At 45.6% G+C, this 15,288-nt stretch overlaps 1 protein-coding gene across 4 annotated transcripts in view; it reads left to right on the forward strand.

The window, feature by feature from the left end:
- Positions 1 to 15,288, forward strand: part of NOX1 (NADPH oxidase 1) — a 2,086,008-nt gene that overhangs the window by 600,018 nt on the left and 1,470,702 nt on the right. For all 4 annotated transcript variants that reach the window (XM_068248036.1, XM_068248033.1, XM_068248032.1 and 1 more), the window contains one exon: positions 4,067 to 4,209. In XM_068248036.1, the coding sequence (XP_068104137.1) occupies positions 4,067 to 4,209 (143 nt within the window). The remainder of the gene's footprint in view (positions 1 to 4,066; positions 4,210 to 15,288) is intronic.

The following is a 15,288-nucleotide window of genomic DNA, read 5'->3' on the forward strand; positions in this document are numbered from 1 at the left end:
AAGGAATTTTTCCCTTTAGGGGCTAATTGGACCATGCCTTGTAAGGGTTTTTTCGCCTTCCTCTGGATCAACAGGGATATGTGAGGGAGCAGGCTGGTGTTGTACTTTATACTGGTTGAACTCGATGGACGTATGTCTTTTTTCAACCAAAATAACTATGTAACTATGTAACTATGTAACTATTTAGCACCATGTCCTTTAGTTCCTTTGCTAGGCGGCTGACTTCTTGTTTGTTAAGGTGCTTGTTGTTTTACAGATGATGGGCTGTGATTGTGGTGTGCTGTGCCAGTTGTATGTCTGGTGAGGATCTGAGATGGGAGGCCAGCTCTGCATTGATCTGTTTAATTGTCTGGTGAGGAATGTCTTTTCTTGGGAGCAGGGAAGAGAGGATAATCTTTGTGCTGGGGAATTTCTGCTGTGTCCTTTTAACCATTTGTGACAATTTGTATGTGATGGTTTCTTGGTCTGTGGTGTTTTCTTGTTTAATATCATTGGTGCCGGTGTGCAGGATGAGATGTTTTGGGTCGGTGAAATAAGGTTCATTAATGACCTGTGTTACTTGTTCAATAGTTGAACTGATGATTTTGATGACATGCATCCCTGGAAAGCAGGGATGCTCGGATGTGCCTCATCCACGAATTCGGCAATCCGCGTGGTTGCAAAAAAAATTCCGCATTCGGCCCCGCCGCATGCGGATTTTCGTCCGCGTCCACGCAACCACGCGGATTTTCTGCCGTGAATGGCGTAATCACGCGTGGATTCCCGCCCGGAGACGGATTTTCTTTTAACGTTAATAATAAAGCCCCCATACATGCTACAATCCCCAAATTGCATGGATTATCGAGGTGATAAGGGGCAACATAACTTCAACATAAAAAATTCCCCCAAATTTTTTTTTCTAGAGAAAATGGATTTTAAAGTGAAATCAACACTTTAAATGGGGCTATTAATTGGTAATAAGTGGTTTTAAAAAGGGATATACGCGTTAAGCAGTCAAAGAGGTGAAGGCGAGTTCCAATGGCACTTGGCGGCGAAGGTACCGCTGGAGGAGGATGAGTGGCTGACGCCAAAAAGGTCCCAGAGAGGTTTTTGTAATTTTTTTTTTGTTTTTTTTGCAGCAATTAGCAATGACATCGCAGCAGAGTTGTCAGTGGACACGGGCAGTGTGAACGCAGAGTGCAGTGGTGGTAGCGACTGAGTCAGGAGAAGGACTATGCGGGCGGTCAGTTCAGCAGCACAGAAGGACCACGGCAACATACTGGTAGTAGTAGTAGCAGCACAGCGTCATAGTGCTGGCCAAAAAATTAAATGCACCCGGTGACCCGGGCAGTGTGAACGCAGACAGAGTACATTGGTGGAAGCGACTGAGTCAGGAGGAGGAGGACAATGCAGGCGGTCAGTTCAGCAGCAGCAGCACAGAAGGACCATGGCAACATACTGGTGGTAGTAGTAGCAGCACAGCGTCATAGTGCTGGCCAAAAAAATAAATGCACCCGGTGACCCGGGCCGTGTGAACGCAGACAGAGTACATTGGTGGAATCGACTGAGTCAGGAGGAGGAGGACAATGCGGGCGGACGTGGAGCAGTCCCAGAAGTGGCTGAGGCAATTGAACTCCCTTTCCTCTCACCCCGCGAAACCCTGCCAGACATGTTGCTAGTAATGAATCACTGGATGCAGTGGGCACAGTACAAGGTCACTGAAGGATGCACCAGGCACAGTACAACGGCACTGAAGGATGCAGTGGGCACAGTACAAGGTCACTGAAGGATGCAGTGGGCACAGCAGTGGGCACTGGATATACAACTAGGTCACTGAAGGATGCAGTGGGCACAGTACAAGGTCACTGAAGGATGCAGTGGGCACAGCAGTGGGCACTGGATATACAACTAGGTCACTGAAGGATGCAGTGGGCACAGTACAAGGTCACTGAAGGATGCAGTGGGCACAGCAGTGGGCACTGGATATACAACTAGGTCACTGAAGGATGCAGTGGGCACAGTACAAGGTCACTGAAGGATGCAGTGGGCACAGCAGTGGGCACTGGATATACAACTAGGTCACTGAAGGATGCAGTGGGCACAGTACAAGGTCACTGAAGGATGCAGTGGGCACAGCAGTGGGCAATGGATAATATACAACTAGGTCACTGAAGGATGCAGTGGGCGCACAAGGATGTCACACAATGAGATGCTCATATGCCAGCGAGCGAGCAGTGGGCACTGGGCACGGCACAAGGTCACTGACAGAATGAATGAACAGCGCTGGCAGAAAGTGGCGGCGCCGGCGGTGTAACTGGCTGCCTGCAAATAGTACAAGTGTATAACTGTCACTGGAATATGCAAGTGAACACTGCAGCTGCACTAACCTGCCTCCCTGCACTACACACAGATAATCCCCACTCCCACTACACTGACTACACTGCAGCACTGAACCTGCCTGCACTACACACAGTTAAATAATCACTAGACTCCCACACTCCCACTACACTACACTGACTACAACTAACTACAGCAATCACTCACTGACTAGCTAACTGTGTAACGCCCAAAACATGTCAGCATGTGGTGCTGGTTTAGCCTGTCGTGTTTTATGATTCAATAAAGACTTACAGATTTTACCGACATTGTGCGGATTCCACTTTCTTGCACAGTCTTAGCTAACTGTGTACAGTATAAGAGCAGTGTTAGCAAAAAAAACGCTTTGTTTTTAACACAATAAATGCACTTGCTCAAACAACAATGGCCTGGAGATAATCCTCTCAGCACCACAGTCTAGCAAGGACAGAGCTTTTCCATCATGGCCGCCGCTTTATATTCAGGAGGGGAGGGCATAGCTCCCCTCCTGTGATTGGTTGATAGGGCCTGGCTGGGGCACTCTGATTGGCCTGCAATGTGTCACTTCCGCATAGTTTGACGCATTACCGCAAACCACGACTTCAGCGCCGGGTTTCACGAGCGTGAATGCGGATTTCTGTCCGCATTCACGCGAAGCCGAAGTAGATTTTCGTGGTTGAAAATCTATTCAAGGCTTAGTGTGTCCGAGGCGGAATGCGTCAAAATGGTCGTGAATCCACGCGTAAGCGTGATCACGACCTGGCGGTGAGCACCACTGCTGGAAAGATTCTCCTTATGTCCAGGTATTTTCCATTAGAGTCTATAACCAGCACAATGTCAGGACTGCGAGGTTTATAGGAGTCATTTGCTTGGTGTTTAGGCTTGGGCTGTGGGTTGTTGGGTGAGGCTGTGTTGGAAGTATTTGGGGAGGGGGCTGGATGGCTGTGATTGTCACTGGTCTCTTGGGTGATTATTGCAACCTGTGTGTTGTGCGGAGCACTGTCTTTGGTCGGCACAGGTTTTGTGGGGGCCTTTGTGCTTTTTGTTGTCTCCTCTAACTTTTGTGGCTGTTAATATTTTTAATTTACTGATCTCCTCTTTAAGTTGTGAGTTTTCCTCCTGTAGTTTTTGTCTCCTCTAACTTTTGTGGCTGTTAATATTTTTAATTTACTGATCTCCTCTTTAAGTTGTGAGTTTTCCTCCTGTAGTTTTTGTAGGGAAATGTAGGGAAATGTTGATATCATTCAAGGCTGCAGTGTGCTCAGCTTTCATCCTGGCTATTTCTTCTCTCAGTTGATCATTTGCATTTTTCACACCTTGGCTGCTTTTAGTTTCTTCCCTGAAAAGAGTGCAGTCTCTTTCTAATTGGGACAGACAGTCTCTGAGAGTCTCCAGGGAGGGGTGTGAGGGGCCTGGTGCCTGGTCTTCTCTGGAGGGGGGCTGTTTCTGCTGCGTTGGAGTTTGGTCCTCAGCCTTATCTCTCTCTCTTTCTTTCTTTCTTTCTTTCTTTCTTTCTTTCTTTCTTTCTTTCTTTCTTTCTTTCTTTCTTTCTTTCTTTCTTTCTTTCTTCCTTTCTTCATTCCTTCCTTTCTTTCTTTCTTTCTTTCTTTCTTTCTTTCTTTCTTTCTTACTTCCTTTCTTTCTTTCTCTCTCGTTTCTGAATAGTTTACATTTATATTAAGATTCTTGGTTTTTTTACATGCATTTATACAATTTTATTTTTATCTTTTAGCTGTCCACACTATCGCCCACTTGTTTAACATTGAACGATTTTACAATGCTGCTCAATCTAAAAACACTACCCTAGAAGGAATGTTATCAAGCATTGGCAACAAGCATGGAGATTGGGTGAACCCAATTAGATCCCAGAATGAGGTATTTATTTAAGCAATATATTGTATACTTTACTGGTACCATAAAAGACAATTACATACTAATGCTACAAAGCAAATTGTCCAAACATTTCACAAAAGGAGGCCAGTATGTGTGATAGCACTCACATGGCATGTTTATGTCTAGACATGCACCAGATGCATGTCTTGGAAATGCAGCCCATTTTTAACCCCTTTGAACTTCAGCAACTTGACACATAACTATATAAGTAACAGTTTATGACTGGATAAAAAAAAGACTCTCCAGTCTCCATTCAATTTACTAAAGCCCATACAATAAACATGCAATATAACTGGTACTATCAGTTGGAGCACTGCCCAAAAAGCTATTGGAACTATAGCCAGCCTTTCACAACAAATATTACCTGCAGCACATTCAACATATAAGCAATCACACATTTTTGAAAGTATATTCCTATTTGAGATGGCCTAAAAATCTAATACAAAAATACCACGTGGGTTGTTAATACTTGCATATAAAGAAAATCAAAACGGGCCCAGCATTTGTGGCAAATTATTCTCCATCAGGGGTGCTCGGATACCCCATTTTAAAATCCGAATTGATCCGGATCCGGGTACCCAGATATCCGGATCTGAACTTTCAGATATCTGCGTTCATGCGGATATCCGAACACATTATCCGGGCTATCCGGGCGGATTCGGATATCCGGATAGAAAAACCGTCAGTGCCCTTTAAATTGCTTTAAAATGTTTTTTAGGGTAAATAAGGCATGTAGCATCATTTTTTTTTAAAGGGGAACACTAATTGATGATGTGGGGACTGAAAATCCCCCCCCCCCCACAAAAAAAATAATGGCTGTCAATGAACATTAGGCCTAGATTCCAGACAGCGGTCGTGCAGCCCACATTGTGTCCAAAGTCCAACCGCACAACTGGGAGTTTTCAGCCAAGACACCTCCAAAAAATTATGCAGCAATTGTGTTTTGGGTTAAATATACTGTGGGTTGCAAAAGTATTCGGCCCCCTTGAAGTTTTCCACATTTTGTCACATTATTGCCACAAACATGCATCAATTTTATTGGAATTCCACGGGAAAGACCACTACAAAGTGGTGTACATGTGAAAAGTGGATCGAAAATCATACATCATTCCAAACATTTTTTACAAATAAATAACTGCAAAGTGGGGTATGCGTAATTATTCAGCCCCCTGAGTCAATGCTTTGTAGAACCACCTTTTGCTGCAATTACAGCTGCCAGTCTTTTAGGGTATGTCTCTACCAGCTTTGCACATCTAGAGACTGAAATCCTTGCCCATTCTTCTTTGCAAAACCGCTCCAGCTCAGTCAGATTAGATGGACAGCGTTTGTGAACAGCAGTTTTCAGATCTTGCCACAGATTCTCGATTGGATTTAGATCTGAACTTTGACTGGGTCATTCTAACACAAAGATATGTTTTGTTTTAAACCATTCCATTGTTGCCCTGGCTTTATGTTTAGGGTCATTGTCCAGCTGGAAGGTGAACCTCCGCCCCAGTCTCAAGTCTTTTGCAGTCTCCAAGAGGTTTTCTTCCAAGTTTGCCCTGTATTTGGCTCCATCCATCTTCCTATCAACTCTGACCAGCTTCCCTGCCCCTGCTGAAGAGATGCACCCCCCGAGCATGATGCTGCCACCACCATACATATTTGACAGTGGGGATGGTGTGTTCAGAGTGATGTGCAGTGTTAGTTTTCTGCCACACATAGCGTTTTGCATTTTGGCCAAAAAGTTCTATTTTGGTCTCATCTGACCAGAGCACCTTCTTCCACATGGTTGCTGTGTCCCCCACATGGCTTGTGTTAACAATGCTTTTCTTCTTTTTTCTTCTTGCCACTCTTCCATAAAGGCCAACTTTGTACAGTGCATGACTAATAGTTAGTGATATACTTAGTTACTATGGACAGAGTCTCCCACCTGAGCTATAGATCTCTGCAGCTCGTCCAGAGTCACCATGGGCCTTTTGACTGCATTTCTAATTAGCGCTCTCCTTGTTCGGCCTGTGAGTTTAGGTGGATGGCCTTGTCTTGGTAGGTGTACAGTTGTGCCATACTCCTTCCATTTCTGAATGATCGCTTGAACAGTGCTCCGTGGGATGTTCAAGGCTTTGGAAATCTTTTTGTAGCCTAGGCCTGCTTTAAATTTCTCAATAACTTGATCCCTGACCTGTCTTGTGTGTTCTTTGGACTTCATGGTGTTGTTGCTCCCACTATTCTTTTAGACAACCTCTGAGGCCCTCACAGAGCAGCTGTATTTGTACTGACATTAGATTACACACAGGTGCACTCTATTTAGTCATTAGCACTCATCAGGCAATGTCTATAGGCAACTGACTGAACTCAGATCAAAGGGGGCAGAATAATTATGCACACACCCCTTTGCAGTTATTTATTTGTAAAAAAAAATGTTTGGAATCATGTAATGATTTTCGTTCCACTTCTCATGTGTACACCACTTTGTATTGGTCTTTCATGTGGAATTCCAATAAAATTGATTCATGTTTGTGGCAGTAATATGACAAAATGTGGAAAACTTCAAGGGGGCCGAATACTTTTGCAACCCACTGTAGGTGGTATCAGTGGCCTGTGGCACCCTGGCCTGGCGGTGGGAGCTGCACAGGCTGCAGGAGCAGGGTAATGCAGCAGCAGCAGGTGTAATGTGTGCCAGGAGCATGCCGACGTGGCATGTGACAATTGGCACTTAGCACGTGTCACTTGGTATGTGTCACGTGGCACTTGGTAAGTGTCACTTGTCACGTATCACGTGGCACATGTTACGTGGCACTTGCCACATGTCACGTGGCACTTGCCAAGTGCCACGTGACACATGCCAAGTGCAACGTGACACGTGCCGAGTGACAGTCAGACAGCAGAGGAGAAGACACTAGTGCACACTAACTGTCACACTGGCACTGGTCACAGCACAGCAGTTCTGTAGAAAGCTAACACAGTAGTACTACTACTCTAACAACTACTAGCACACTGACTGCAGTACTACAGTACTAACTACACAATAACACAGTAATCCTATCCCCTAATCCCTAACCTAACCTATACCTAAGGCTAATAGCTGGCCAGCAGGCAGCAGCTGGCCTGGTCTGTGCACAGCACACACACAGACACATAGCAGCTGCCTGCAGCACACACTGTCATACAATGCTAATTAATGATTTTACAATAGTGTAGTGATAGTGAAGGAGATAATCACTGAACAGCTTATCACTGTGTACAGCCCTTGTGTAATGATCAGTGGTACATATGATGATCAGAGTGAGCTCAATCAGTACAGTAGTCAGTATTTTATTCAGAGTGTGAGTCACTCATGTTAGTGCACAGTAACACAGTAGTACTCCTATGTGATAGCCCCTTAACGATAGGGACTATCACTAAATTCAGAGAGGTCGTACAGGCAATGTCGGTAACGGGTCGGTCAGGCAGCGGTACAGTAACGTCAGGCAAACTCGTAGTGAGAGAACAGGCTGAGGTCGGCAACAAGTCAGATGGGTGGAAGTACAGAATCTGGAGGCTAAATTGGAGTGGAGGTCGGGCCGAGGTCGGCAGCAGATCAGAATGGCAAGGTACAGAATCGAGAGGCAGAGAGAGTAATCAAAGGTTCAGGCAAAGAGCCATACACAAATAATCAATATACAATAATATGTTTTTCCTAAGCTAAGTGTGAATCCCCAGGGTCCTGCCGGATCAAACACACACGGATCTGACTAAGGTCTGAGAGCTTTCACTGCAAAGTTTCAGCAACAGCAGACGAGGAGCCACTGACAGCCCAGGTCTTAAATACAGATGATCATACCAAAAGGTCCCGCCCAGCGAATCCCGGCCAATCAGTGGCAAGAGTCAGACCACTGCTGTCAGCTGACCCGCCTCCTCAATGCATAAAGGTCCTGTCTCCGGGTATGCGCGTGCACTACTCTGGCCTGATGTACCCTGGAGAGACCTGTTCTGCTGGAAGGAGATGAGCGAGAGGACGCGGCGGGATCCGCTGTGACGTCTGACGCAGGAGCGGCGGCCGCGCTGCTCTCCGCTGCAGAGGTAACACCATAATTCCTAACATTACCCCCCCCCCTCGAGGCGTGGCCTCCAGACACGCCCCCGAAGCACTTTTCGGGTGAGATGAGTGAAACTGCTGTTTTAATTCCTCAGCATTAAGATGATGAGCTGGGACCCACGACCTCTCCTCAGGACCATACCCCTTCCAGTGGACCAAGTACTGTATAGAATTCCGCACCCTTCGAGAATCCAAAATCTCCTCCACTTCATATTCTGGCTCTCCATCAATAACCACGGGGGGGGGGGGGGGGGAACAGGAATCCGCATACACAGCTGGCTTAAGCAAAGACACATGAGAGGATTTTACACCCCTCATGGTAGCAGGGAGAGCAACTCTGTATGCTACTTCATTAATGTTTTCTGTAATAGGGTATGGACCGATATATTTTGGCCCCAACTTGACTGAAGTCTGTCTCAAAGCTATGTGGCGCGTGGAGACCCATACCATATCTCCTGGGGTAAAATCCCACTCAGGTGAACGCTTTCTATCTGCCTGTTTTTTTTTGCACGTTAAATGCTTTCTCCAGATTGGCTTTTACCAACGACCAAATTCTTTTACATGAGTTCTGCCTGCCTTCTAATGCAGGAAAGAAAGAATTAGTCGTTGGTAATGGGCAAAATTTAGGTGACTTCCCTGTAACCACCTGAAATAGAGAAAAGCCCGAGGAAGCGTTCCTGAGATTATTATCGGCAAACTCTGCAAAAGAAAGAAACTTTACCCACTCATGTTGTGAATCTGCCACATAGCAATGAAGAAATTGCTCTAGGGACTGGTTCATCCTCTCAGTCTGACCATTAGTTTGGGGGTGGTAACCTGAGGAGAAGGACAAGGTCAGGCCCAGATGTTGGCAGAATGCCCGCCAAAACTTAGATACAAATTGTACTCCCCTGTCCGAGACTATATCAGCCGGTATCCCATGTAAGCGGAAGATGTGAGTAATGAAAAGGCCTGCTGGCTCCTAGGCCGATAGGAGTTTTTCAACAGGGACAAAATGGACCATTTTACTAAAGCGATCCACGACCACCCAAATCACAGTATTCCCTTCAGAAACAGAGAGCTCACCCACAAAATCCATGGATATGTGGGTCCATGGTTCTGTGGGTGTGGGCAAAGACTGTAATGTTCCCGCAGGAGCCTGTCTGGATGGCTTGCTGCGGGCACAGACTGTACAGGAAACCACGAATTCTCTGCAATCATTTTTCACAAATGGCCACCACACACTGCGAGACAGAAGTTCTTCTGTTCTGTTTATACCAGGATGCCCAACATTTTTATGGTTATGAAACATCTGCAACACCTGAAGACGCAAGTGTAATGGGACAAACAGTACCCCATCTGGCTTTCCCTCTGGAGCGTCAATCTGGTATGGTTGCACAGTGATTGTCAGATCCTCTATGGGTTCCATAGCTGCTACCACTATGTGTTCCGGCAAGATATTAACAGGGAGTGAGGGCTGGACCGTCTCAGGTTCAAAACAACGGGACAGTGCATCGGCCTTAATGTTCTTATTACCAGGTTTGTACGTAATTATGAATCTGAATTGGGAGAAAAAGAGTGCCCACCGTGCTTGTCTCGGGTTGAGCCTCTTCGCACCCTCAAAAATTTCTAGATTCTTGTGATCTGTATACACCGTAATCATATGCTCCGCCCTTCCAACTAATGTCGCCATTCTTCAAATGCCATTTTTATGGCCAAAAGTTCCCTGTTACCAATGTCATAATTCTTTTCTGCTGGTGAAAACTTGCAGGAAAAGAATGCACATGGATGCAACCGTCCCTGAGTTCCAGAATATTGAGACAGTACAGCCTCCACTCCCACCTCGGAGGCATCTACTTCTACAATAAACGGACGAGTAACATCCACGTGATGTAAAATGGGAGCAGCACAAAAAAAGTTTCTTAAGCTGTGTTAAAGCCTTACAAGCTTCTTCAGACCAGTTATAGGTATCAGCCCCTTTTTTAGTCAAATTGGTGAGGGGTGAAATCACAGAGAAAGGAATAGAGGCAGTCCAATTTTTTATGCAGGAAGCTCAAGTTTTATTAGGAGATCAGGTTGATTTTATTCTGGAGAGTATCCGATTCATATTAAAACACAATTACTTTGTATATGAGGGCCAGTACTTCCTCCAGGGCACCGGGACGGCGATGGGGACACGGTTTGCTCCTTCCTTCGCAAACCTATACATGGCCCACTGGGAACGATTCCATCTATTTGGCCCAGGGGGCCCCGGAACCACCCTGGTGCTCTGGAGGAGATTCATAGATGATGCCTTTTTCATCTGGCAGGGGAGTAAATCAAGCCTGGGTGCTTTCATAGGATGGATCAACGACAACAGCTATAATTTAAGATTTACAGATAACTCCAGTCAGCAACAGGTCAACTTTTTGGATCTTACAATTTATAGAGAAGAAGAGAAGATACTCACTAAAACTTATTTGAAGCCAGTAGACACTAATAGTTATATCAATGTAGATAGTTGCCACCATCTAAAATGGCTCATGAATATTCCAGGGGGCCAGTTTTTCAGGCTTAGGAGGAACTGCTCCAAGGACACCGATTTAGATGCAGAAGCAGATATATTGCAAGAGAGGTATGAATATAAGGGATACCCTGAAGAGCTGATTTTAAAAGCTAAGGAAAGGGCTAAAAACACGGAGAGACAAAAATTATTGGAAGATAACGAAATGCGAATTAATCACACTGCTCAACAACCTAGTCTAATTATGCAATATTCCTCTCAAGCCCTACGGGTCAGGAATATAGTGGGCAAATATTGAAACCTATTAAGAGAGGATCCTTTACTCACATCTATTTTGCCAGAAAATCCTAGAATGATCTTTAGAAGATCTACGAATTTAGGCAGTATACTGGCTCCCACTATAAAACAAACTAGAATAAAGAAGAAGAGTGGTTACTTCAAAAAGTGCGGATTTTGTAGGGCTTGTCGAGAATCCAGCACACCTGTTGAAAGAATTTATGACATCGCATCAACTTCCAGCAAAGAAACATTTAATATCAAAGATGTCACCAATTGTGACACAAAGGGAGTAATTTATGTGTTAGCCTGCCCCTGTTTAAAACACTATGTCGGAAGAACCAAACGCCCTTTGAAAGAGAGACTTAGTGAGCACTGTACAAACATCATAAAAGGAAATAAAAAACATCCTCTTTCAGCACATTACAAGATGGAACACGGATGTTCCTTTAAGGGAACCAAATACTGTGCAATAGAGCAGGTCAATAGATCATGGAGGGGTGGGGATTATTTATTGGAAATGTCCCGGCGAGAAACTATGTGGATATTTAATCTTAACACTTTAATACCACATGGATTAAATAAGGATTTTGATTTGTATGCTTTTGAATAGAGGATCATCCACTCAGGCAAGGCTTCATAAGTGAGCCTCCGACTCCCCTCAGCAGCCTAGCTTTGAGAAAGGGGGGCGTTCCTCCCGAAACGTCAGCAGTGGCTGCTTCTGTGACGTCACGCATTAGAGGGGAAGGAGGCGCGTTGGAGCTATGCGGCTGCTTGCACCACACGGAAGGACGGAAGCCTGACCACCGTCAGGTCGCATCACTCTACACCACCTCCAGGGCGGAGGTGGTGTAGAGTGATGCGACCTGACGGTGGTCAGGCTTCCGTCCATCCGTGTGGTGCAAGCAGCCGCGTAGCTCCAACGCGCCTCCTTCCCCTCTAGGGGAGCCGGGCTAACCAGCCCGACGCAGCCTAGCCGTCAAGTCTCTCTCACCCTGCCGCCGGTGAGATCGAGCGGCTCCCTGGAAGATTGCCTCACTGCCCACATGTGGACCAGGACGGGTGAGACTCATTTCATCTATATTATCACGGCTCATGTGACGATATTACTATCAGGACATCATCATTAGGATATAATATCCATTATATACCTGTGAGAGAACGCGGAAAAGCCGCCGCATGTATTGACAGCAAGGCGGCTGGTTCCGCGTCCAGCGCGGCGGTTTGCAGCAGCATGTGTCTGGTGTGGCTGAGTCTGTTAGTTCACACAGGCTTAGGAATATGCGCGCGTGCGCTGAGAGGCAGAACTTTTATGATGGGCAAGGGGGGATCAGCTGACCAAGCCGATCAGCTGACCCCAGAGCTGGTAACTATTGGTTGATCACTTATGGGTGGCGCCAGAGAGCACTACTCCATATATAGTTACTGCTGGCCAGTCACAAGTTGTCTGCCGTTGCGAACACTACGTGGAAGCACTCAGACCTTAGTCAAATCCAACAGTGTGTTTGAACCAGGAAGACCTGGGAATTCACACTGAGCCAGTTAACTTGTATTATTGTTCTGTTGTATGTTAGACTAGTTCCAGGGTGTGGAGACCACGGACCTCACACCCAGACTAGGGAACTTGTTATACATCAGACTAGTTCCAGGGTGTAGAGACCACAGACCTCACACCCAGATTAGACATTGTTTGATATCTGTTATGACTTATTGCTTTCCTGACTACTCCTCTGATCTCTGATTCGGTACCTTGCACATCTGATATTCCGTTGCCAAACCCTGCTTCCCTTGGATATCGAATCAGCTTTCTGTCTTGGTACTTTGTCTGTCCGTGTGTTGCCGACCTGGCTTGCCCAACCTCGAGAGCTATCTCTCCCCTTAAGAGATAGTCTCCGGATCAGATAGAGACATCCACCTTCAGGTGTCACTCACTCTTTGGTCCTTCCTACCTCCAGCCTGACTCCACCCCTTGGAGAGTCTCAGGCTGCTGGAAGGTTCCTGTACCCTCTAAAAGCAGTGTTGCCTATACTGCCTAAGATCACCTGCTCATCAGGTGTGTTTCTCAAAGTATTACTGTTACACCAAACACTCTTATATACATAGGTGTCCAGAGGTTAGTAATATATCGGTATTATCGGTGATTCTGCAGATCATCAATAGTCAGGTATATATCTGTATTCTTGGTGATACTGCAGTCTCTGCAGATCACCAATAATCAGATTCTCTCTGCGTGCTAACACCGATCGTTACAATACCTCAATTAACTTTAGCAACATTTCTGACTGTCTTATGGACACCGTTTCCTGGACCTCTATCCACTAAGTCACTCTGAATCTCCACTTTCTAGGAGGAAGCTAATTTGCTATCATATTGCCAATGCAATTGCTATTACTATATCGCTAATTCCCATCAATCCTATTGTGCAATATACACTTCAAAATTCATATGAATTTTACTGATATTTTAGCTACATTAGGGAGTTAATATCCCCTCATCAACCTCAGGTTGATTTTGATTCATATTTATATTATCAATTAATAAAAATTGTAAATTATAATTTTATTAGCGTAGTCTGTTGGATATTTTTTGATCATACCAAAAGGTCCCGCCCAGCGAATCCCGGCCAATCAGTGGCAAGAGTCAGACCACTGCTGTCAACTGACCGGTAGGTCAGCTGACCCGCCTCCCCAATGCATAAAGGTCCTGTCTCCGGGTACACGCGTGCGCTACTCTGGCCTGATGTACCCTGGAGAGACCTGTTCTGCCGGAAGGAGATGAGCGAGAGGACGCGGCGGGATCCGCCGTGACGTCAGACACGGAAGCGGCGGCCGCGTCGCTCTCCGCTGCAGAGGTAACACCATAATTCCTAACACCTTGCTACTAGGCCCAGCCCAGCAGCACTGGAGCACACGCTCTGACTGTCACACTATGACATCAATCAAGCTAATTAACGATTTAACAATAGTGTAGTGATAGTAGTGAAGGGGTTAATCACTGAACAGCTTTAGGTTTATAACTGTGTACAGCCCCCTTGCTAGGCCACCAGCACTGGAGCATGTCTCTCAGTGAGAATTCAGCAAGCTAAGACGATATGTCTCATCATGGCAGCCCTCCTTATATACAGGGGGGCTGGCCAGTGTTCTTTTCTTTAATTGGGTGCCAGGGTTTAGGCTGGGAGCCCTCTGATTGGCTCAATGAGGTCAGGTGGGGCTGGCCAGGGTTGCTCTTTGTGATTGGTTGCTAGGGCTTCTGCTGGGAGCCCTCTGATTGGCTCCAGGACGTCATCTCCTTAGTTACAGTATTTCGAATCCGGATATCCGCAATATCCGCGGATATCCGGGTTATGCGGCCAAATATCCACAGATAGCTATCCGAATTTCTAGAGAAATCCAGAATCCGATCCGGATAGCGTAAAAATGGTCGCACCACTGTGCTCCAGCATTAGATTGTAAACAAACCAAGTATCCATATTAATTATATGCCTGGGGTACCCTCTCGTCAACAACCTAGTCCTAAGTTTCTGCTTCTTTTTTATAATGATCTATGTCACTGCAGTTTCTGTGTAAATGCATAAACAGTCCTTTGGGCACCGTCCATTTCTGTGAAGGCAGATGAGCTCTTTGACGATAAAAGGATATTCCCTGCCGTCTCCTTTCTTATGTGTACTTGTCACCAATCTGTTATCCATGTTTTGGATTCTCAGTTCAAGGAAGGAAATTTTAAGAGGAGCTTACAGTGTATGTAAGGAATATATTCCGTTCATTCCTGTTTAAATCCTAAATAACTTCATGCAGGTTAGATTTAGGTCCCCTCCATCGGACCAATATATCGTCCACATATCTTAACCAAAGGGCAAATTTTCCCCGTAACCACACATAACAATAACATTTCCATAGCGCTTTTCTCCCATAAAATTCAGAACGCTTAGACTCTCTGATTCAGAAATGAGTAGGGTGAAGTATTAACACAATACAAATTATACTTCTGCAAATGCCAAACTGAACAGGTGGGTTTTCAGTCTGGATTTAAACACGTCCAGAGAGGAGCTGTCCTTATTTGCAGTGGTAAAGAGTTCCATAATGTAGGAGCAGCATAACAGAAGGCTCTGGGATTAAAAGTTTTCAAGTGGACTCTGGGTATGACTACATTATCAGAACCTGTGGGCCTGAGATTGCGGGGATTGCTACGCAGCTACAACATTTCTTTCATGTTTCCAGGGCCCAGATTATGTAATGATTTAAATGTC

Source organism: Hyperolius riggenbachi, chromosome 8, assembly GCF_040937935.1.
Source record: "Hyperolius riggenbachi isolate aHypRig1 chromosome 8, aHypRig1.pri, whole genome shotgun sequence".
Lineage (NCBI taxonomy): Eukaryota > Metazoa > Chordata > Amphibia > Anura > Hyperoliidae > Hyperolius > Hyperolius riggenbachi.